General features: G+C 51.4%; 1 protein-coding gene across 4 annotated transcripts in view; it reads right to left on the bottom strand.

Moving 5' to 3' along the window:
- RALGAPA2 (Ral GTPase activating protein catalytic subunit alpha 2) overlaps positions 1-22,961 on the bottom strand; it is a 3,672,963-nt gene that overhangs the window by 3,179,512 nt on the left and 470,490 nt on the right. For all 4 annotated transcript variants that reach the window (XM_069608069.1, XM_069608071.1, XM_069608070.1 and 1 more), the window contains exon 6: positions 11,156-11,339. In XM_069608069.1, coding sequence (XP_069464170.1) covers positions 11,156-11,339 — 184 coding nt within the window. The remainder of the gene's footprint in view (positions 1-11,155; positions 11,340-22,961) is intronic.

The raw sequence follows: 22,961 nt of genomic DNA, 5'->3' as shown, positions 1-22,961 counted from the left end.
ATGGGGAGATCCACCCGACTTGCCTCGTCCCCTGTAAGCTTCTTGCGAAGAGGAGCGGGCCGCCTGACGGTACGTCAAGGAGCTGTCGCCGAATCCTTTGGAGGCACCTTGCTTGCCTCTGGAGTTCCGAAAGGGCGGCCGCCGTTGCTGCAGAACTCCCAAGGCCCGAGCCATCTCTGTGTCAGTCTTGATGGCCTGCAGTGACTCATCCACTGTCTTTCCAAGCAGATTGTTCCCGTCGAAGGGCATGTCCACACCTTGGCTTGCACGTCTTGGCGGGAATCCGTCGCCTTGAGCCACCTCCGCCATCTAAGGCAAACGCCATTGCCCAACTGGCGGAAACCTGTGTCAGCAATGTCCGTGGCTACCGTTATGGCGTTGTCCGACGCCGCCTCACCTTCCTGTAGGATCGCCAGGGCCTCTGCCCTCTTGTTGTCCAGTAGGAAGTCCAACAGGGGGGCGATCTTGTACCACAATTCCCTGCCATAGCGGGCCACAATTGCTAGGGCATTGGCTGCCCTAATCGTCGTCGCCGCCGAGATGACTTGGTGTCCAGTTTCTTTCCCTCGCCGTCTGGTGGGGAAGTTGAAGATGAAGCCGATGCCCCCCCCCCCCCCCCGCTTTCTTCTTGGCTGCTGCAGAGACGACCGAATCCGGGGTCGGCTGTGCCCTCAGGCACAAGGGGGCGGCGTCGGGGATCCAGTACTTCTCCTCGTACCGGTCCCTTTTGGCAGGCGTCGTGGACGGGTTCTTCAGAAGCGCTTGTCCCTCGTCCCAGATGTCATCTAGCAGCGGCAAAGCAAGGACAGTCTTCCTCTTGGCCTTGCGCCGTTGGTAGAGGAAGCATTCCTTCTTCTGCTCTTCGGGGCAAAGCTGGAAAAGCTTGGATGCCCTGGAAATCATGGTGTGGAAGGAGCCAATTTCGTCTGGCGGGGAGGCCCGAGGAATCGGTGATGGGAGATCCGTCCCGTCGTCACCACCGTCATCATTCGTCCCCGTTGTGGCCTTATCGGTTCCCGTGTCATCCCCAGGGACAGGGGACAAAGGCTGCGAGGGCCGTGAGGGCTGAAAAGGCGGGGCCGGATGAATCCTCCTCCTCTTGTTTGAAGGGCTTCCCGACGGGCCCGGCTCTGGGTCATCCATCGGGGGTAGAGGCAATTTCGTCCTTATCTCCGTGCATAAGGATTGGATTGCCATCAAAATGGCCGCCGAGTTGTCCTGCGGCTCAGGCTGCGACGGGTGCGATGGTTCCTCCACTGGAGCCTCGTCGGTGCCACCTTCGCTCTCTTCGTCGTCCTCGTCGGGATCCTTCCCGTGGGACCGGGCCTCCTCAACGTTCCCGTCGAGGCACTCCAAGACTTCAACCAGCTCCTCCTCGGAGGCTGTGCCCGTAATGGCCACCGCCCCCCCCTCTTTTTCCACCGGGGTCTTCACGGGGGTCTTCTCGATGGGATGAAAAGAGGATTCCCTCTGTGGTGGCAGGGAAACTCTGGGCCCCGAGGTCGCCTCCACTGGGGTAGCCTCCACAGGCTGTGCCAAGGCTGAGCGACTTCCTCGATAGAGGTCTTTGCCGGGAGAATCAAGGCCTTCACAACCTTGTGCATGCCTGCGGCCTTCACCTGGGGGGGTGGGGGGGGGGAGGATGAGGGGGTCACCGCCTCACGTCCCCTCAGCTGGTTCCTTCGAGCTCGACCGGGGCCTCTCCAGAAGCTTAGCCGGGTTCTCGGATTTCCTCTTCCCCGAGCTAGAGCGTTGGCTCGTGGTTGATTGCGCCGGTGAGGATGCACCCTGCCTGGCAGCCGAGGAGCCTGACCGTTCGGCGCTCCCGGTGCCTGCGGACTCGCAGTGCTTTGCCTTCTGTTGGGCCCCCGTCGCCGGATACCCCTCACAGGACTTAGAAGACCGCTCTGACGACTTCTCACCTGACGGGCTCTTGCCTTCCAGCCAGTTGGCGAGACGGGTCCGACGATCCCTCATAGTCCGGTCCGACATGTTCATGCAAAACGCACAGTCCTTCTCCACGTGCGTTTTGTCTTCGTGGAGGCAGTAGAGGCATCTCGAATGCTCGTCCTCCTTGAACACATTCTGCAACTTGCATCCAGGGCAGTTACTTAACAGCTTGGACCCGGGTGACTAGCTTCCCTTTTACTGGGCCATGTCCATGAGGTAGGCCTCAGAAACTTCTGGAATCCTCCAAGAAGCGTAACTCGAAGAAAACTTCACCCTTGAGGGGCGTAGAAAATTCCGAAATGGGTCCCCGTTGATCGGAAGTAGAAACAGTGGAGCTTGAGGCTCGATTGACCGAAAAAATGATATAAAACTCTTTGAAAAAACGCAGTAAAAGCTCGAGAGCTATAGCACGAGGACTCCCAACACTTGAACGTGCAGTAAAAATCTGAGGATGGCTGCCAGGGGCGGGGTTTAGCGAGAGGGCAGTCATTGGCTGGGGGCAGTATGACCCAGAGATCAGTGATTTGTTACTACTAAGAAAGACAGATCAGAAACGAAACTGAATTTTTCTTTACCGAGGATTCCCAGCCTGACGACGGGGAATATTCATGAGCATGTGAATCCATGCCAGACCCCATGCTGGAGAAAGAAGAGTTTTGAGCAGTTTCTGGAACTTAAGGGCTGGCACAAATCTGAGAGAGGCAGGGAGGCTGTTCCAAAGGGAGGCAAAACCTGCAGACCGAGATCTGCCCCCCACTTTCTGCCTAGAGGAACATTTAACAGCCAGAAAGTTGAAATTAGAGGAGCGAAGGGCTCTAGCAGGGGGGTATATTTAGGGAGGGAAAGTTGAAGATGGGGCCGAAGAGAGGGAGATTGAGAAAGAGGCTGTTGCTGTAGTCCAGCCTGGAAAGGACCAGAGCTCTGTAGACTGAGCTTCTGGGGGAAGGTGAGAAAAGGAAGAATGCCTATGAGGAGGTGGCGCTGGAAGTGGGACTTTTTGGTAAGGTCCATGATGTGAGGGGTGAAGGATAGAGCAGAGTCGAAGATGATCCTGAGGTTTTAGGCCTCACAGGATGGTGGGGGTAGGGGACCAAAGAGGGTGGTCAAAGGGTAGGAGGAAAAGAGGGCACAGGTGTCCCGATGAGGATCTCAGTCTTACTGGCATCGAGACAGAGATCGTTTGCTGAACACCATGCCTGAATGGTGGACAGACATTCGAGGATGAGAGAGGAGGAAGAGGGGGAAGTAGAAGGAAGTTTGAAGGAAAGCTGTGAGTCATCCGTATAATACTGGAAATGAGTATAGAAGGCGATCAGATGAACAGCAAGAGGGGCAAGATGGATATTGAAGGGCCAGGGTGATAGATAGAGCCCTGGGGGGACACAACAGATAGAGAGGGTGGAGGAGGAGAATAAAGGGCCCAAATGCAACAGAGAAGGGTGGTTAGTGAGGAGTGACTCCCTTCCCCTGGTTTTAGTACTTCAAACAAAAAAAGGATTCCTGTTCCTCTAATACTTTGCATCAGAGAGTTAAATATGTTTCCCCCCCAGGGGGAATGACTTCCTTCCCCTGGATTGCTGGTTTGATCCTCCTTCGAGCTCAACTACCAGGAGAACCACTCTCATCTCCCGGCTTTCCTTGGCTTTGCTCTTACAGTTCCCAACCCTAGGGGGAATGTCCCCCTTCCCCTAGCCATTTCCAGGCTTTACTTCACACTTGGGTTCACAATTTAACACTTTCAGTCTTTCACTTTGAGGGTCCCCGACCCAGGCTTCCAAGTCTCCAGACTTGGGCAGACTGATTCACTCTCCCATCAAGTACTGCACAAAGAAGATGGCTTTAATTATCCTTTTCTCGTGGGTGCGGCGGCTCTTTTCTCCTTCTTCCCTCCTTTCTCTCTCTCAGAATACCATGTTCCATGCAACTGTATATTATAATTTTATGTACAATATTAACAGGTACCATCATTACATAATTGACTTATTTCATTGACGTTTACTCACTTGAAATGTATGTGCTGCACGCCAATTGCCAACCATGATCACTCAGTATTGGTATATGCATCAAAACGTAGCCACCATTGGGCAAAAATTCACTTTTGGGTGTTTCACTTAATGTCAATTGCCTTTAAGTGTCAATGTTCAGCCTTGAAACATGTGTCGGTTACACAATTGACCACTTACATAATGGGAGATCCCATGCAACTAGGACGAGCAATCTTGTCCTTAACACTTAAGGGGTTAAACACTTTTTGCACCGTTTGTGATTTTATTGCTGACAAAACATCTAAATACATTTCATTACTTCAAAAATAATAACGACATAACTGTTACATTGCCCATATTCTCTACATGCTGATGTATGCATCTACTGTTTCTATAGTCGGACTGCCATTTTGTGGATCTTTTAAGTATTAGAATCCTGTTGTTGTGCTTTTTAAATGTCTTTTCACTTTTTACCATATTACCTTCTACCTACTTTTGCCATGCTAATATCCTTTATGCGGGACACCCCCCCCTTGGGCCCCCCCCCCCGACACGCAGGTCCACTTGTGTGCCCATTTATACCAGTCTTTCCCATTTTTCGTCCACCCCTTTATACTTTTTTTCAACTGAAGTCTATTTGTTTATTTTTCCCACTTAAACCCAAACCTGCAATACTATATTATTGGCAATATTTTGTTTGTTATCTTTCCATCCTGGCACAGTTTTTTACCCTCTTCATTTTTGTATTTTGTTATTTTTACCCCTTTATTTATTGTGTCTATTTTTTCCGGCAACGTAATCACTGGTTACCCCTTAAACTGACAATTTCCTACTAATTACAGAGAGAATACGCTCTCAACCTCATTGTGATACCTGGCGCCAGTGTGAAGGGTTCAAACCCCAAGTGCAACTTTCTATCCAAGGACAGTGGCGCACCTTCCTACGTAAACCCCAAAACACACAGTAGGGTATACCGTAACCACCAAAGCAAGCGGGAGAGTCGGACGTTTCTTGTGCCCCAACCCACTCCTCGAATTCTTTACAACAGGGACACAGCAGCTCATTATCCTAAATTGAATAACAAGATAGCAAAATACCTGCTTTCCCTTAAATAACATTAAAATGCTAGTCACCCCAAGGGGACCCACTGAACATGCATTCAGACCAAGAACCAATGCACCAGAGAACCTACGCCCAGCCCTACAGATCAGGGGTGTATTGCCACTTTCACTCGCTAGAAATAGGCAAATACTCCCAAAAAAAAATTCTGGAGTAAAACTACTCTCTACAAAAAATTGGAAACGGACATAGCACCTTGTGCCCCTGCTTTCACTCAAACTGCTCCATGGATAGGTTGGACCAGTAGTGCATGTAGTACCACAAGAGGAAACTTCAATTCTTAACCTTCTATCTTTTAATGTGCACGAATAACGAGGCGCAAACTAATGATTACAAAAACATTTCCGTTTTCCTGTTAAAACATTTTTTGTCACTTATAAAATACTCCCATTAGGAAATGGACTTATATTTTGACTCCCCAAAAAATCATTTTACTTCACACTTTAAAAAAATAGGGAGTGAAATACTGCCACTTCAAAATTTTATCTGGAGCACTGCCTACGACAGATATTTCAATAACTGGAAAAAAAAAAATTCTGGGAGAAAATCACTTTACATAACTATGCTGAACAAAAGAACATTCCTAGGGGTCTCTTGATTTTGAGAACCCCAATGACGCAGACCTGCCCAGAAATGGGAAGACAATCTACTATCAGGCTCAGGAGTCATGTTAGACTTGCACGTAGAGCATGTCGACCGAGAGCATGAAAGAAATTATAAGTTACTCACTGTAGTGATTAACATACTCTTAGTCCTTAGTTCCCTTTCCTTCATACTGCATGGGCGTCCCTTGCAAGGGACGGGGAGACAGAACATTTCACCAGAAAAAAAACCTTGCCCATTAAATTTAGAGACGCGCGGGGGTGTGGACCAAGGAGCATGCGCTGCCCTGACTCAGCCCTCCGGCACCACACTTCAATCCCCACTGACGCGTTGACAATAGGTTTAACATTGCCTAATGACACCAGTATTATTAGGGGAGAGGTTGGTGGGACATATGGAGGAAGTCACTACGGTGAGTAACTTGTAATTACTCTTACGTCCCGTCTCCTTTCCTCCATACTGTATGGGCGATTACAACTTAATGTAGCCCCAGGGTGGTGCGGTGACCACCCTTAAGAAAACAAGTTCCTTAGTGCTGCCTTCCAGAATGCCGCGTCTGACCAGGAGCCGGCATCCCAATAGTAGTGCTTGCAAAGAGCAGAGGGGTTGGCATCAGTGGCCGCTCTGCTAGTAACCTGCCACGGTACGTGTCTCTGAAGGACTGCTGTGGCCTTTGCTCCGAATGTGTGGGCATGCATGTTTGCCGGAGGCGGCTTGCGTTGCCCCTCCTAGTCCTCCTTCAGGAGGCCACCATCCGGGTTACTATGGAGGCCTTGGAAGCCCGATATCCTGGCCCTGGCCCTCTGAGGGTGATATACAGAGCCTCAGACTTGCAGAAGCTCTTAGTCCTGTCCAGATAGAACTTTGGCGCTCGTCTAGCATGAAGACAGTGCAGAACCATCTGAGCCCCTTAGGGTCAGTGAAGAAAATAGGGAGTACTATCTCCTCATTTAGATGGAACGCATAGACTACCCCAGGTAAGTACATGGGATGCTTTCTGAGGACCACTCTGTCCTTTGAAAGGTAGTCTATGGCTAGGGTGCCATCGGAGCTGGGATTTCACTGACACAGCGTGCAGACGTAAGGCCCACCAAGAGGGCTGTCTTAATGGTCCCTAGCATGATGTCCGCGGATGCCATTGGCCCAAAGGGTTTATGCGCCAAGGCGCCCAACATCATGCTGAGGTCCCCCATGAGGTGTGGCTTCTTGATGGAAGGGTAGAGCCACCGGATTGGAGGATGAGAAAAAACATCCTCCTTGGAGTTCCAGCAGGCTCCGGTTGCCGCCGGATAGGCTTTGAGAGTGAGCCAGATGGCCACCCACTCGAGCCAGTCGATGAGGGGCGCCTGCTCCTGACAGAAACCTCTCTGTGGACCCTGTGGCTATCCAAGGTAGATTCCCATCCCGTTAGGGATGAGTCAGTGGGATGGCCAACTGCGGAGCTGCCCGACGAAGGGGCATGCCTATCTGTAAGTTGCTGTCTGTGCTCCACCAGACTAGGTTGTGACAGATGCAGTGGAATGCTGACCGGCTCTGCCTGGTGAACCTGATTACAAGGGGCTGCACAGTAACTGCAATTTAGGCATTGGTACCACCATGCCGAGGTCACTGTTATGCCCGCAGGCCTCTGATGGCTGTGATCTGGTCATCTGAGGGGAGAATTCTCGGAGCATGTATACCACATGAGACCCAGGAATGTTAGAGTGCCTGGGCTCCAGCAGTGACTTCTTGAGATTGATGGGAAATCCCAACTAGTGTGGTGGGAGCATAAGGGCTGAGGCAGTGTGGAGGACTGCCTCAGGAGACCTTGACCTGATGAACCAGTCTAGGTATGGATTGGCGTGGTGACCCTGGGCCCCAAGAGGGGCTGCCACGCGATCCTCCATCCTGTACAGACCCTCTGGGCCGGATTGAGGCCAAAGGGTAGAAACTTGCATAGGAAATGGAAGCCCATGATCCTGACCTATGAAAGGACCGATGGGGCGGCCAATTGGTACGTGAAGGTAAGCATCCTTCAGATCCAGGGAGCACATGCAGTCTCCCGTGCACAGTATCTCTGCAATACACGTGGAGGGAACCATTGTATGGCGAAAAAAATCTGAATAGGCGACTAGACCACTCTGGGAGGCCGGGCCTTCCTCCACTGCCTGCATGCAAGCCAATTTTCACCCACAGAGTTATTGTCCGAATCTGTGGGAGGGGAGGAGAGAGGCTGAGGAGGGATCGGTAGGCGGAAACACGAGGACACTGCGTGGAGGGTCCATGGGTCCGCAAACCTCGTGTGCCTGCATGGGCGCGCCTCTGGCTATATGCCTTAGGGGTGGCTTTAGTGAGGATGGATAAGGATTCAGCAGTCTGGGGACTGTTCCTCCTCTTATCCAGTTCTGTTCCACTACAGATTAGGAACAGGTCGCGCCTCACCTCAAGGGAAGCTCCAATGTGCATTCCTGGGTGTCCGGGTTGAAATTTGTCGCCCGTAGCCCTGTAGTGCTTCTCCTGCCAGTATCAGTGCAAACGGCGCCGCCTGAGGTGTCAATACGTGCCACGGAGGGCTCCATGCAAATAGGTTTGGCCGTCGCCAGCCCTGCCTTGAAGGCCGAAGAGTTTAGCTGTGAGTGCCAACAGCAAGGGTGGGCCCTCCTGTTGCATCAACGTGGTGTCAGGACGCCTGTTGGTAGGCTGCATCGAATGGGGTTCAGCTGTGACATGCTGAACCAAGCCAGCTGCTGGGAAGGAGGCTGTGGGGCTGCCAAGACCGTTGGAGGTGCGGGAGCCGGTGTTGTGGGTACTGGCATGGTCAGATGGAGCTGCACGGCAGCCGGAGGCTCTGGAAACAAGGGCGGAATGGCCGTGGGTGCTAGCGACAGAACCGGAGGGAGCATGTCTCGAGGGCGATGGCTTTTCAAGAAAACCAGTCTTCACAGGCCAGTGGAGCACTTGGAGGCGCAGACATGGGCGCGGGACCCTGAGGGCGCTGCGGCCTGAACCGACTCTGCCTTACTATCTGCAGGGAGAATCGGCCCCGAGACAATGAAGGGTATGCCATGGGCCACATACATAGTGAAGACTAGTCTCCCCTGGAAACTCGTTCCCCTACCTGTTCCCCAAAGGGGGATGATGTCGGACGAGCTGCCATTTTATCTGGCCCGGTGGCCATTTTGTCGGGCTGCGTGCCGCGTGCCTGTATCGCGGTGCTTGCCACGTTGGGCCAAGACACTTGGCGGTTGAGGTTGTGGCCTACCCTGCACCTCAGGACGGGGCCTGGTAGGCGGATTGCTGCTGGCAATGCCGCCGGTAGTGCTGCGTGCAGGCACACCCTCAGACGTCTGTCTGGGACTGGGGGTAGCTCACCGAGCCTTTCCGTGGTAAAAGAACCTTGCGGCCCCTCAACTCAGTCACCGGTAGGATCTCTCGACCCCTCAGCTTTGTGGCCGGTAGCTGTAGTAGCAGCCTTGGTACCTGCAAGGTCCCTCCTGTGCCTCCTGGACGGAGACAACTTTGAAGGGTGTGTGGTGCATACAGTGCCCCCCCCCCCTTGGACATATGTTCGTTACTACGGCAAAGCCCCTCGGGTGTAGACCCGGTAATAGAGCTTTGTGGCGACCCCTCGGCCCGATGGCTTGGAGCTGAAGCAAGCAGCCTTGTTACCTGCCCTGGTACCAGGACCAGCAAAGTCCTGGTACCTGCTCTGGTACCAGGACCTGAAAGGACCCTCCCTCTCCTACGCTTCCTAGGGGAGGGAGCCGCTTTTGCGGGGTATGTGGTGTGTACATGCGCCCCCCTCAGACAATTGTCTGGTACTAGGGCGTAGCCCTTTGAGAGTAGACCCTTGTGGCCCTTCAGTGCAGTGTCCGGTAGGATTTGGCGACCCCCTTGGCCTGACGGCCGGTAGCTGCAGCAGCCTCGGTAGTTGTACTGGCACCAGGACCTGAAAGGTCCCTCCCGCTCCTACGCTTCCTGGGAAAGGAGTCACTTATGCGGTGTACGTGTTGCGTACAGGCACCCCCTCGGACATCTGTCTGGTACTAGGGCATGGCCCCTCAGGCGTTGACCCAGTAATAGAACCTTGCAGCCCCTCAGCGCAGTGTCCGGTAGGATCGAACGACCCCTCAGCCTGAAAGCCGGTAACTGTAGCAGCCTCAGAACCAGTGCTGGTACTAGGACCTGAAAAAGGTCCCTCCCACTCCTACGTTTACTGGGGAGGAGTCGCCTTTGCGGGGTAAGTGGTGCATGCAGGCGCCCCCTCTGACTTCTGTCAGTTACTAGGGCAAAGCCCCTCGAGTGTAGACCCAGTAATAGAGCCTTGTGGCCCCTTATCACAGTCACCGGTATTATCTAGCGACCCCTCTGCCTGACGGCCGGTAGCTGCAGCAGCCTCGGTAGTTGTACTGGCACCAGGACCTGAAAGGTCCCTCCCGCTCCTACGCTTCCTGGGAAAGGAGTCACTTATGCGGTGTACGTGTTGCGTACAGGCACCCCCTCGGACATCTGTCTGGTACTAGGGCAAAGCCCCTCGAGTGTAGACCCAGTAATAGAGCCTTGTGGCCCCTTATCACAGTCACCGGTATTATCTAGCGACCCCTCTGCCTGGCAGCCGGTAGCTGTAGTAGACTCGGTAACTGCACTGGAACAAGAACCGAGAGTTCCTTCCTGCACTATGTGCGGATCAAAACAGTGCCCCTACCTTGGGCCTGGACTTGTCCTGACGAATTCCTTTGAGTGGTCTGGCTTCCGAAGAGCCCCATCCACTGGGCTAACCTGTTTCAGCGTGCGTTGGCAGCACATTGCACACAGTACAGGACTCCCAGCCGTTGTCAGGGCCAGGGCAGCGGAGGCAGAGAGCGCGAGACGTAGGGAAGAGCCCCTTCCAGGCAGAGCACCTGCTGGAGCCTACCGACGTCGAACTGTGCAGGTGGAGGAGCATGGCGCCAGAGGACAGAGGTATCTGATTAAAGACAAGAAGAAGATAAAAACAAAATACTTATCCGGGGAAGAGCGCGTGGCATTACAAGGCCGGAGGCCTAACCAAGAAGCACTGGTGAAAGTGGTCCGTTCCCGCCGACGCGGGAAAGGACTGGGGAGTGGCACTGGCAGGCAGAGTCAGGGGAGCCCATGGTCCCAGGGCCGCACCCCCCGTGCGCCTCTAGATTTAAAGGGGAAAGAGGTTTTTTTCTGGTGAGAAAGGTTCCGTCTCCCATCCCTAGCGAGGGACGCCCGTACAGTATGGAGGAAAGGGGACAGGACGTAAGAGTACAGTATAATACAATTGACAGTGTTATGTTCATGAACTAACATTCTGCTTGAAGGCGCGCGGTGTGGGTCAGAAGCAAACACTGAAGACATGCTCAAACACGTTCTTTAAACCAAGCTTACAATTAAAAACCAGTTGCCTATAAAATTAGAATGCAAATGTAAAAAGCCTGCTTCTTCAAATAGACTGCTACATAGAACAATGCTGGACACCAAAGCGGAATAATGTTTAGAATTAAGGATTTTACCATCAGTAAAATTGCAGGCAGGGCTAATAAGGTTATCCAGTGTACAAGGTCCTTTTAATGATATTGACATAACTGCAGGAAATCCAGGCACGAGACAGGCATAAATTAACACTTGTTCTTCGCCGCAGTTTGTCTGAAGTGCTTGAAGCCAAAGAAGAAACAGCCGCATTCCTTCACATCTTATCTGAAAAAAGAACAACATTATCAAGCAATGTTCTGCGGGCACATTAAAAAATAGTGACTATTTGTTGAAAACCAGGGGAAGCGACAGGCACCGGTGACTGGTCTGCAGAGCCATAATAGATTGACCATATGCAGAATATTTGTAAATAAAATGCACTGTAGGTAAGGAGGAGTCTGGCGTTTTTTAAATTAAATGCGCATACACACAGGTACATGGCTGTGCTTGCCACAGCAACTACACGATACAGTGATGTTACTACAAGAATGTATTTTTCTGATCATGTACAGTGCCCACACTGCAATTCATACTATCTATCCATGTGTAATCTTAATTTAACTAATTCCTCGATGTTTCAAAATCTCACCCTTAATCTCGGAATTTCACATTCTCTATACAGTCAACAACAAACAACTCATAAGGCACTATAAGAGGGAAACAATTACCTATAGTTTCATTTATCATATAGAAAAGTAATGTAAAACTTCCAGCCCTGCCCTTTGTATGCCTTCTGGATTATAATACAAATCACCACACATTGCTTCTACAGTTTCATAGACTCCTGCCTTCACGGTTTCCACTGACTTCTCCTAGATTGGTTTCTCAGTGGCAAAATGCGTATTCACCAAGTACACCACTGAGTGGACACTTTAAAAAAATTGTTAAACCATCCAAATCTAGTTGTGGTAACAAACTTTGAAGCCAACTTCGGGAGAGAATATTCTGGTTGGCATACCCCCATGAAAAACTAGTTCCCTCCCCAGAAGTAGGATGATGTATGTACCCAATTACAGTGAAATAAAAGATTTTAAATAAAAGGTAGTACTGCAGAGCACATGTCCGGGCCCTCTTTGGTACTAGTGCCAGGCTGGCACATGTTGGCAGACACAATCACACTTTGATTTCAGACAGTCCTGGCCAGAACCATTAGGCCACTCAAAATGATGCCCTGAGCGATAGTGGACTGTGTGGTCCCATGTAGGATGCAGCGCATACAGATAAATAATGTACTTGTAAGTCAATATCTTTTCGCAAGTATTGGATCTTTCATAGTTTTAAATGCGTTGATTATATTATAAAGCAGTAACAATAAATGGAAGGTAGGAGTGGCATAAACCACATGCCACAACTTAACAGATGCTGGAGGACTGTCTGCCCCATTTCCAGCTGCATGCTTGAATCTACAACCAGACAATATGGGTAAAGGTGGGAGGTGGTATTCTGCACGTGGCTGCTTTGCCATGTCCTGCATGGGAAATGCTTGCATGGAATGCTGCGGTTGGAACAAGTTACTTACCTGTAACTGTTGTTCTCCAGCATGGGTCTGGCATGGATTCACATGCTCATGAATATTCCCCGTCGTCAGGCTGGGAATCCTCGGTAAAGAAAAATCAGTATCAGTTTCTTTTCTGATCTGTCTTTCTTAGTAGTAACCAATCAATGATCTTTGGGTCATACTGCCCTCAGCCAATGACTGCCCTCTCCCTAAGCCCCTCGCCTGGCAGCCATCCTCAGATTTGGTAGTACGTAGAGTGGCAGTATGACCAAGTGAAGAGCCGCAGAGGGGAAGGAGGGAGGGTTTGCATGTGAATCCATGCCAGATCCATGCTGGAGAACAACAGTTACAGGTAAGTAACTTGTTCCTTTTCCAGCATGGGGTCTGGCATGGATTCACATGCTCATGAATATAAGAATACATAGCAGTATAAACATGCACAACCACGGGAGGTGGCAACTGGAACAACATTAAGCAATACAACAACTCAACATTAAGCATCTCTTACCTCCTCACCAGGCTCACCTTAAGCGAACAGGTTGCGCAGCACTGCTTAGCCGACCCTGGACTCCTCCTTGGAGTCCCGATTGACGCAGTAGAATCTTGTGAAGGTGTGCGTCGACCTCCACGTAGCAGCCCTGCAGATGTCCAGCAGGGGCACACCAGACAGGAACGCTGTGGTAGCAGCGATCGCTCTGGTCGAATGGGCTCTCGGACGGCCGGGCAGTGGTCGGTTTGCCAACCGGTGACAGTGCATGATGCAGCCGGAGAGCCATCTGGAAATGGAAGCCTTCGAGAGAGCCTTCCCTTGATTCACAGGTCCAAAGTTCACAAACAGCTGTGATGTCTTCCGAAAACTCTTTGTGCGGTCCACGTAGAACTTCAGCGCTCTAGCTACATCCAGCTAGTGCAAAGTCCTCTCGGCCGGAGACGAAGGCGACGGGAAGAAAACTGGCAACACCAAGGGCTCGTTGAGGTGGAAGTCCGACGGCACCTTGGGCATAAAGGAGGGGTGCGTCCTAAGCACCACCCTCGTGTCAAGAAAAGTATGGAGGCTTGCAAGATCGGGCCTGGATCTCTCCCACTCGTCGTGCAGAGGCGATGGCCACGAGAAATGCTGTCTTCCACGACAGGAACTTCAACGGCGCCGAATGCATAGGCTCGAATGGGGCCCCCATGAGCCTGGTCAGCACCACGTTGAGCTCCCACGCCGGGGCAGGGGCCTTCAACGGCGGGAACGATCAGAATAGTCCCTTCATAAATTCCTACACCAGGCGATGAGACCACAAGGACGCCCGTCCTGCAGTTCTGGTGTATCGGGAGATGGCAGCCAGATGTATCTTGATGGAGGCGTGAGCCAGTCCAGCTTTGGCCAGCGACAGTAGGTATGGCAATACTTGAGGGGCAGTAATCCGCAGAGGGTTAATCTTCTGTGCACGACACCAGACAGAGAACCTCTTCCACTTATGTCCATACCATTTGAGAGTTGAGGTCGCCCTGGATTTTGCAAGAACCTCTCTGCAGTCAGCCAGGATCTCATATCCTCCAAACTCTAGTGCTGCAGGAGCCAAGCCTGCAAGTTCAGCGACTCCGGGTCGTGATGAAGAATGGCGCCTCCTTCTCTGGAGAGAAGATCCGCGTCCGTCGCCAGCTTGGTAGGTGGGGACGCTGACAAGTCCAGAAGGTCCGGGAACCAGATCTGTCTTGGCCACGCCGGTGCGACGAGGATCATCCTGCACCTGGACCTCTTGAGCTGGTTGATGAGACGGAGCAGCAGGGAACTCGTACAGGAACAGGCTGTCCCAAGGGAAAGAGAAAGCATTGCCCATGCTCCTCGGCTGTGTGAACCTGCTGGCAAACCTCTGGCACTTGGAGTTCGTCGGCGTCGCAAACAGGTCGATATGGGGTTTGCCGCATCGTTGGAAGAGCCGATCCACCTGGTTCTGGCGTAGTTCCCACTCGTGGCACGAGCGCAGCTCCCTGCTGAGTGAGTCAGCGATGGTGTTTTTTATTCCTGCCAGGTGGAAGGGAACCAGAATCATCCCCTGGGCGACAGCCCAGTGCCACAGATCCTGCGCCTCCTTGGATAGGGCTGGGGATCTGGTGGCTCCCTGCTTCCGGATGTAGAACATTGTGGTGGTGTTGTCAGTGAAGATCCTCACCACTTTGTCCTTGAGGGACGGAAGGAACGATTTGAGCGCCCAGAACATGGCTCGTAGCTCCAGGATGTTGATGTGGAGAGACCTCTCCTCCGGGAGCCAGAGGCCTCTTGCGTGGAGATCTCCGGTGTGGGCCCCCCATCCCTCCAGGGAGGCATCCGTCGTCACCGTCTCCTGATACGCCGGGGTCTGAAAGTCCGTGCCTGCCATGAGGTGTGTACGGGTACCCCACCATAGAATCGCCCAACGGAACTCCTCGTCGAGCGGGATCCTGTCTTCGAATCTGCCCGCCGCTTGATTTCAGCGGGCGTCGAGGAACTCTTGCAGCGGACGCATCCGAAGTCTGCAAAGGGGCACAAGGTAGAAGCATGAGGACATCATCCCGAGGAGGGACTTGATGGACCTCACCCTGGCCACATCCGTGGCTAACAGGCGCTGCACATTGCCCAAAATGGCCTTCGTCCTTTCTTCCGACGGAGATGCCAATCGCTTCACTGCATCGAGCTTCGCTCCCAGAAACAGTGCCACCTGCGACGGAACCAGGTGGGATTTGGGGTAGATGATTGGCGAATCCCAGTTCCGTGAGCAGGCGGACGGTCCTCGCTGTGTTCGACGGCGAGTTCTCTTGACCTTGCACGGATTAGGCAGTCGTCCAGGTAGGGGTAGATGTAGATGTAGATCCCTTGCAGGTGCAGCTGCGCCGCCACTGGTGCGAGGCACTTGCTGAACACCCTGGGTGCCGACTTTAATCCGAACAGCAGGCTCTGAATTGGTAGTGACGCCCCTGGACTACGAATCTGAGGAACTTTGTGTCCTTTTAGAATGGGGATGTGGCAGTAAGCATCCTCCAGGACCAGTGACGATAGGAAGTTGCCCTCCTCCAGCTGTCCCAGCATGTGCTGGAGGGTGACCATCCTGAATTTCTGTGCCTTGATGTACTTGTTCAACCGACGCAGGTCCAGGATGGGGCACCAATCGCCTGTCTTCTTTCTGGCGAGGAAGTACCTTGAGTATACTCCGGAGCCCAGGAGCCTCTTGGGGACGAGCTCGATGGCACCTTTCTTGAGCATCACCCTTACCTCCAACAGCAGTTGAGGGACGTGATTCTCCTTCCTGGCCACGGGAGGAATGCGAGGACACTTCTTTTGAAATTCTAGCGAGTGTCCGAGGGCCAGGGTGTCCAGCACCCAACGGTCGGTGAGATGGACTCCCACACGCTGACGAACTTCGTCAGCCGGCCTCGCACCGTGGTGCTTAGATGGGGGCCCGACGCTACGGCCGGTTCAGTCCTGCTTGGAAGAGGCCTTGCCGCCTTGGCCTCCTTGACGACAGCGGCGAGACCCTCCTTGCTTGCCGCGGCCTCTGTAGGCCTCCTGGGACGAGGAGCGGGCCGCCTGGCGGTAAGTAGAAGAGCCACCGATGGATCCCTTGGAGGCTCCCTGTCTGCCTCTGGAGCTCCGAAAGGGCCGTCATTGCTGAAGGACTCCTAGGGCTCGGGCTGTTTCCGTGTCTGTCTTGATGGCCTGGAGGGACTCATCCACCGTCTTCCCAAACAGGTTGTTGCTGTCAAATGGCATGTCCAACACTCTGGTCTGGACGTCCTGGCGAAAGTCCGTCGCCTTGAGCCATCCTCGTCGTCTGAGGCAAACCCTGTTGCCCAGCTGGCGAAATCCGGTATCGGCAATGTCCGTTGCCACCGTTATGGCATGATCCAACGCCACCTCACCTTCCTGCAGAATCTGTAGGGCCTCCGCCCTCTTGTCGTCCGGTAGGAAGTCTAGCAGAGGAGCCATCTTGAACCAAAGCTCCCTGTCGTAACGGGCCACAATCGCTAAGGCATTGGCCGCCTTAATCGTCATTGCCGCCGACGAGAAGACTCGTCCCATGGAGTCCAAATTCTTGCCCTCGCTGTCCGGCGGGGAAGTGTAAGTTGAAGCCGCCGCACCCGCTGCTTTCTTCTTGGCCGAGACGACAGAGTCCGGCGTGGGCTGGGCCCTGAGGCAAAGGGGGCGGCATCGGGGACCCAGTACTACTTCTGGTACCTACCCTTTTGGCGGGTGTCTTGGAAGGGTTCTTCAGGATAGCCAGTCCCTCGTCCCAGATGTTGTCTAGCAACGGTACCGCGAGGACCGTCTTTCTCTTGGCCTCTCTTCGTTGGTAAAGAAAACCTTCCTTTTTCTGTTCCTCAGGGCAGAGCTGGAAGAGCTCGGATGCCCTGGCTATCATGGCGTGAAAAGAGCCAATTTCGTCGGGCGGAGAGGCCCGAGGGGGGGGGTGGGGGAGGATGATGACTGAATATCCGTTGTATCATCGCTGCCGTCGTCGTCCGTCCCCGTCGCTGTATCCGTCGCCGTATCATCCCGAGTGGCCGTCTAGGGGGATGAGGGGCCCACAGGCCTCATGGGCACGAAGGGCAGTGCGGGGTGGACTCTCCTCTGCTTGTTTGGAGGGCTACCCGACGGTCCTGGTTCTGGATCCTCCGTCGGGGTCCGTGGTAACCTCGTCCTTATCTCAGTACATAAGGATTGGATCGGCAACAAAATGGCTGCCAAGCTATCCTGGGGCTCGGGCAACGGCTGCGACGGATGGGATGGCTGCTCCACTGGGCCCTCATCGTCAACATCGTCGCTATCTTTGATCAAATCAGCAGGAACCTTCCCCTGGGATCGAACCTTCTTGAACCTCTCGTTGAGGCCTTTCACGGTTTCCACCGGATCCTCCTCGGAGGCTGAATCCGAGCCCGTAATGGCCACCGCCCCCCCCCCCTCTTTTTCCACCGGGGTATTCACAGGGGTCTTAATGATGGTCTGGAAAGAGGATTCCCTCCGCGGTGGCAGGGAAACTCTGGGCCCCGAGGCTGCCTCCACTGGGGTAGCCTCTGCTGGCTTCGCCAGGGCCGCTGCAACAACCTCGATAGAGGCCTTTGCCGGGTGGATCAAGGCCCTCACCACCTTAGGTGCATCCTGGGCCTTCGCTTTGGGGGGAGGGTCATCGCCTCGCTCCCCCTCGGCTCCCTTCGAGATCGACCAGGGCCTCTCCAGAAGCTTACCCGGGGTCTCGGACTTCCTCTTCCCCGAACCAGAGCGCTGGCTCGTGGTTGATCGTGCCGGGGAAGTCGCGCCCTGCCTGGCAGCCGAAGAGCCCGACCTTTCGGCGCTCCCGGTGCCCACGGACTCGCGGTGCTTGGCCTTCTGTTGGGCCCCCGTCGCTGGGGCGCCCTCACAGGACTTAGAAGACTGCTCAGACTTTTTCTTCGCCTTCTCACCTGCTGTGCCCTTCTCCAGCCAGGCGGCGACGCGGGAACGACGATCTTGCTTGGTCCGTTCCGACAGGTTCTTGCAGAACGCACAGTCCTTCTCCACGTGCGTCTTGTCCTCATGAAGGCAGTAGAGACATCTCGAATGCTTGTCCTCCTTGAAAACATTTTGCAATCCGCATCCCGGGCAGCTCCTGAACAGCTTGGATCCGGGCGTCGAGCTTCCCTTGTCCTGGGTCATGTCCGTTGAGGTAGGCCACAGATCTTCTGGAATCCTCCAAGAAGCGTAACTCAACGAAAACTTCACCCTTGAGGGGCGTAGAAGAATTCCGAAATGGGTCCCCGTTATCGGAAGTAGAAACGGTGGAGCTTGAGGCTCGATTAAACTGAAAAAATTAGAAAATCTCCTGAAAAAGCGTGAAAACGCAGTAAAAGCTCGAGAGCTAAAGCATGAGGACTCCCAAACACTTGAACGTGCGGTAAAAATTTGAGGATGGCTGCCAGAGAGGGCAGTCATTGGCTGGGGGCAGTATGACCCAGAGATCAGTGATTGGTTACTACTAAGAAAGACAGATCAGAAACAAAACTGATACGGATTTTTTCTTTACCGAGGATTCCCAGCCTGACAGGGAATATTCATGACCATGTGAATCCATGACAGACCCCATGCTGGAGAAGCAGCCTTACCTCTTGTGGAGTGATCTTTCCAAGTGCTCTGCAGCTGTCAGCAAGCAGTTGCGTGATCCAAGCAGCAATCCATCTGGAGATGGACTCTTGACAGCTGTTGTCTTTAAGGTGGTTCGGCAAAGGCTACAAAAAGCTAATCGGCCTTCCTGCTTCCGGTTCGGCCAATATATTGACCTGATTGTAATGCATTTATTCATAAACTTAACATGTTTCCTGAAGACTTGGAGCATTAAACTCCATTCTTTTCAAGGTTAAACAATTGTCCCAACTCAGACCATCAAGGGAGTGCAAGGTCATCCAAGTGGGGGACTAGCAATTTTGCTTGCTGCAGATATTTCTTGTACACCTTTTCTCTTATACAATATGAGGATGCATTAGGTATTACACTAAAAATGGTGAACGTGTTGGTCTAATACTTGAAGATTATGGTAGGTCAGAAGGAGACAGACCAATAGGGGACATTTGTAAAAGGTTTATTGGAAAATAATACAGAAAATGCTTACTTTCCCTATCCTAAGGGTTTCCCTACCCAATACAATGAAACTACAGTGCTCGTCGTGGAATCATCCAAAAAGACTGAGATGAAATGACCGAATGGGTGATTTGGCAGAATTTCGGCTGTTGGAAAATTCTGGATGGTTGAAAAGTTGGACCAAATCCCCAATTCAGTGCTAAGTGCTGTGTGGGCTGCCGGGGTGTCCCCTGCATCCTTGTTCACTATATTGTGAGCTGGGTTGTCGCCCGCAAGCCGATCCCAAAAAGCCCCCAAAAAAAAAAAAAAAGGAGGAAAGGACCCTGCAGCGCCGGTTCCAGATCACGGAAGTGAAAGGGAACAGGAGTTGCAGGGACACACCGAGTCGGTGGCTGCCACAAGGTAAGTGGGGGGTGGGGGGGAATTGGGATGTGGGCCACGTCGGAAATGATCAGGGGCGATTTAGTCTTTTCTCCCTCAAACATTTCCTTCACAGGCTTTCAACCCTGATCCCTTGTCGTCAATGGTGAAGTCCAAAGTAAAAGTCTGTCCTCCATCCAAATGTAAGCTGCCCTGACCCTATCATTAATACCAAACAACTAAACACCAGGAGAATGACTCCCTTCTTTTAGATTGCTTTTCAAGCAAGGTTCTCTTCAATACGGGATCTTCAGATAGTGTCTTGCTATCTCTCGTAATTAGTCCTTCAGTTCTTTCAAGAGGCTTTTCCCAGCATTTGTATTTTGATATCAATGGACAGGGTTGTGCTTGATGTTTTAGAGTAATAACAAGGAGTTTCTCATTGGATTGGGAGTGCTTATCCCCAAGAGGGGAGTCTCTCCCTGTGAGTTCCTGCTTAACGCCACCTTTAGGTGCAATGTTGCATAGTCTGTTCACCTCCCTAGTCTCACAGGAAGGGCGCCACCCCCTCTTACCCACACCCTTGGGGAAAGTGACAATCTCTTGTGTTTTCAAAATATTCATACGAGACCAGATTGAACATCTGCAGCTACAACAATAAATGCAATTAACATGTTTACTGTACTGAGCTGCCATGCTCGAACAGCAACTCTTTCAATCATTGCAGGAGATTTGAATGCTCAGACTGTTAGATTGCAAGGATGAAGAAAAGTCCTGGGGGAAATCTCCTGGCTATGAGAAATAAATGTGCCAATAAACATGTCTTAACAGCCAAAACGTGCCACAGCATAGGCATTCACCTGTGCAACAGTATGCTTATTGGAGACAGCTATAAAAAGCAAACTTTTAATTTACGTTATAAAAGCAGTTCATAGATATTTTGAACTATTTGAGCTCCTTATGGATAACTCACGATTTGTGGGTATTAACTTGGGTCTAGAGCGGTAATTATCACAGTATTTATTTTTTGCCATCCCATCTCCTTTCCACCTCAATTGAGATTTAAAAACCAGTAACAGTGTTTCCCCCAACGTCATCCAATAGCAGACGTCTTATATCCTGAAAGGAAATGAACACTGCAGTGGAATTACCTGCAAATTATGTACAATTAAACCCAATTGTGGAATTAATAGGAGCCCCTGATTTTATATTTCCTGTCTCTCTGTATGACAAAATAGTCAGGCTAATTACTCCAGCCATTACTCACTCAAGAAGTGGTGGCCGATTTGATAATGCTGAGGGTTCCACATGTTTTGAATCAGGGTGTCAAATTGCTAGAAAAGCCCCAGACAATCCTCAAGCCATCTACTTTAAATAAAGTGCATAAGGACTGTAAAGACCTACATTGTAAGAAAAAGAGGCAGTATCGAGCCAGAAATTGTGAAATTTTAAGAGCAATTCTAGTCCCAGAGAATGTTGTCTTTCGGCACAGTGTAAACATAGGGGCTTTGTTTGTTTATTATTTATTATGCGCGCCACCAGAGGGTATCAGGGCGCAGGAAGAAAGAAATCTTGAAGCTTAGTACAAAGGTTACAAGGTTACAATAGTTACGATAAAGAATAATATCTAAACTAGCAAGTGTAGGATATAGAGTACATACAATAAACAGAAGTGAAGAATATACAAGCAGTCTATATACAAGCAGATATATGTACAGTTGTTTGCAGATAGTCAAATTCTAAAGGTTAATTTCTCATTGTTTTCTAGGAGCCAAATGATCATATTTTGTATGAATTTAGCAAAGGTTTGGTCCATTCTTAGTGGTATAGGTAGTGAATTCCACAGTTGGCCTGCGTTGACTGGGAAACTAGTACCACCAATGGTGGATAATTTAAAGCGGGGCACCGGAAGGCAGTTGGAGTTGACTAGTCTCGTGGGTCTATTAGAAGTTTTTCTAGACATCAGATAGCATGGTGCTTTTTTTTTTGTAAAGTATTATATTGCCATTTATAGACAAACATACAGTGTTAAATGCTCGGTGTTGCAGTCATTATTTAGAATGATCATTGTTTCTTAACTAAATATATAAACAGTGAACAATAGTTGACGGTGACTGTCTTCCGGCTGCGTTGTGGTTGTGTCGCTTTCTTTTTCCTCTTAGGTGGTGGGATGTTGCAAGGTTTGTAGCCGTTGGTCTGGGGAGGGCCATGTGGGGGCTGCGGTCCGTGCATTGTCCATGTTGTTTCAAGCTTGTGCTGGTTGATGCGTTTGATTTTAGGGGGGGTTTGTGGTCTACCGAGAAAAGCATCTCTTATTAGGGCTTTCCATGATTCGAACGGATCGTTTATGTCCCCTCTTCTCTAGTGATCCCTGCGTTCCAGGTGTTGGTTTCCTTGTCAGTCCATCTCTTTGATCCAGGTTTTGTATCTCGGACCCCCAGGTGATTTCCACGCCATCACTATTGCTCTCTTTGCAAGGATGAACGCCATATCCATCATTTTTACTATGCGTTTGTGCTTGCTCAGTCTGGGGTATCTACCTAGTAGGCACTCTTTCGGGGTCCATTTGTACCTTTCCACTCCTGCTTTCTTGCAGGTTTGTTCAATTTTGGTCCAGAAGCTTAGCATCTTGTGGCAGGCCCACAACATGTTGATCATGTCCGCATCTTCGATGCCACACCAGGGACATTGTGGTCGGGCCAGTTTGTTAAAGCTAGCTACTCTGTGTGGGGTCATGTAAGTCCTATATAGAACGTTTAACTGTATCAGTCTGAACCTGGGGTTTATGGACACCTCTTTGGGTTAGAGTAGTACCCTTTCCCATTCGTTCTCGGTCATGGTGGTTCTTAAGTCCTTCTCCCATCTTTCTTTTAGCGACGTACTGCGGGGATTGGGTCTGTCCATTATTTGGCTGTATAATCTGGATACAGATTTCCAGCCATCGCTTAGGTTGTAGATTTCTTGCATTAGGGGGTTTGGTGTTGGTTCCTCGGGCCATATATTCCATTTCTTCTTTACGGTGTGTTTGACTCTTTGGTACCACAAGTATTGGCCTTTTGCCAGTCCCTCTTGTGCGTGTAGCGATTCAAAGTCCCTGAAAGTTCCATCATTGAACATGTCCCCCGAGGTGTACAGTCCCACCTTTTCCCAGTTCCTCATCGCGGGTAGGTCAGATAGGGTTTTGCATACTTCTGCCAGCATAGGAATTTCGGGTGAATACGGGTGGTGTAGTCGAAGCATTGAACTGGTCTTGTGCCATACTTGTCTTCCTAGCTTTACTATCATGGAGATATTTGGTGGTTCGATCCGCGGGTTCCATAATACTTTTCAGGTATGTTGGGGCAGTCAGTTGTTGTAGTAGTTCTGTTTCGGCTGTTGGCTCGTCTGTCAGCCATCTCGTCACGTGGCTGAGCTG

Source organism: Ambystoma mexicanum, chromosome 4q (genome assembly GCF_040938575.1).
Source record: "Ambystoma mexicanum isolate Mex_15411 chromosome 4q, UKY_AmexF1_1, whole genome shotgun sequence".
Lineage (NCBI taxonomy): Eukaryota > Metazoa > Chordata > Amphibia > Caudata > Ambystomatidae > Ambystoma > Ambystoma mexicanum.
Note: the sequence above shows the minus strand (reverse complement) of the source record. Positions and strands in the feature narration are given on the sequence as shown.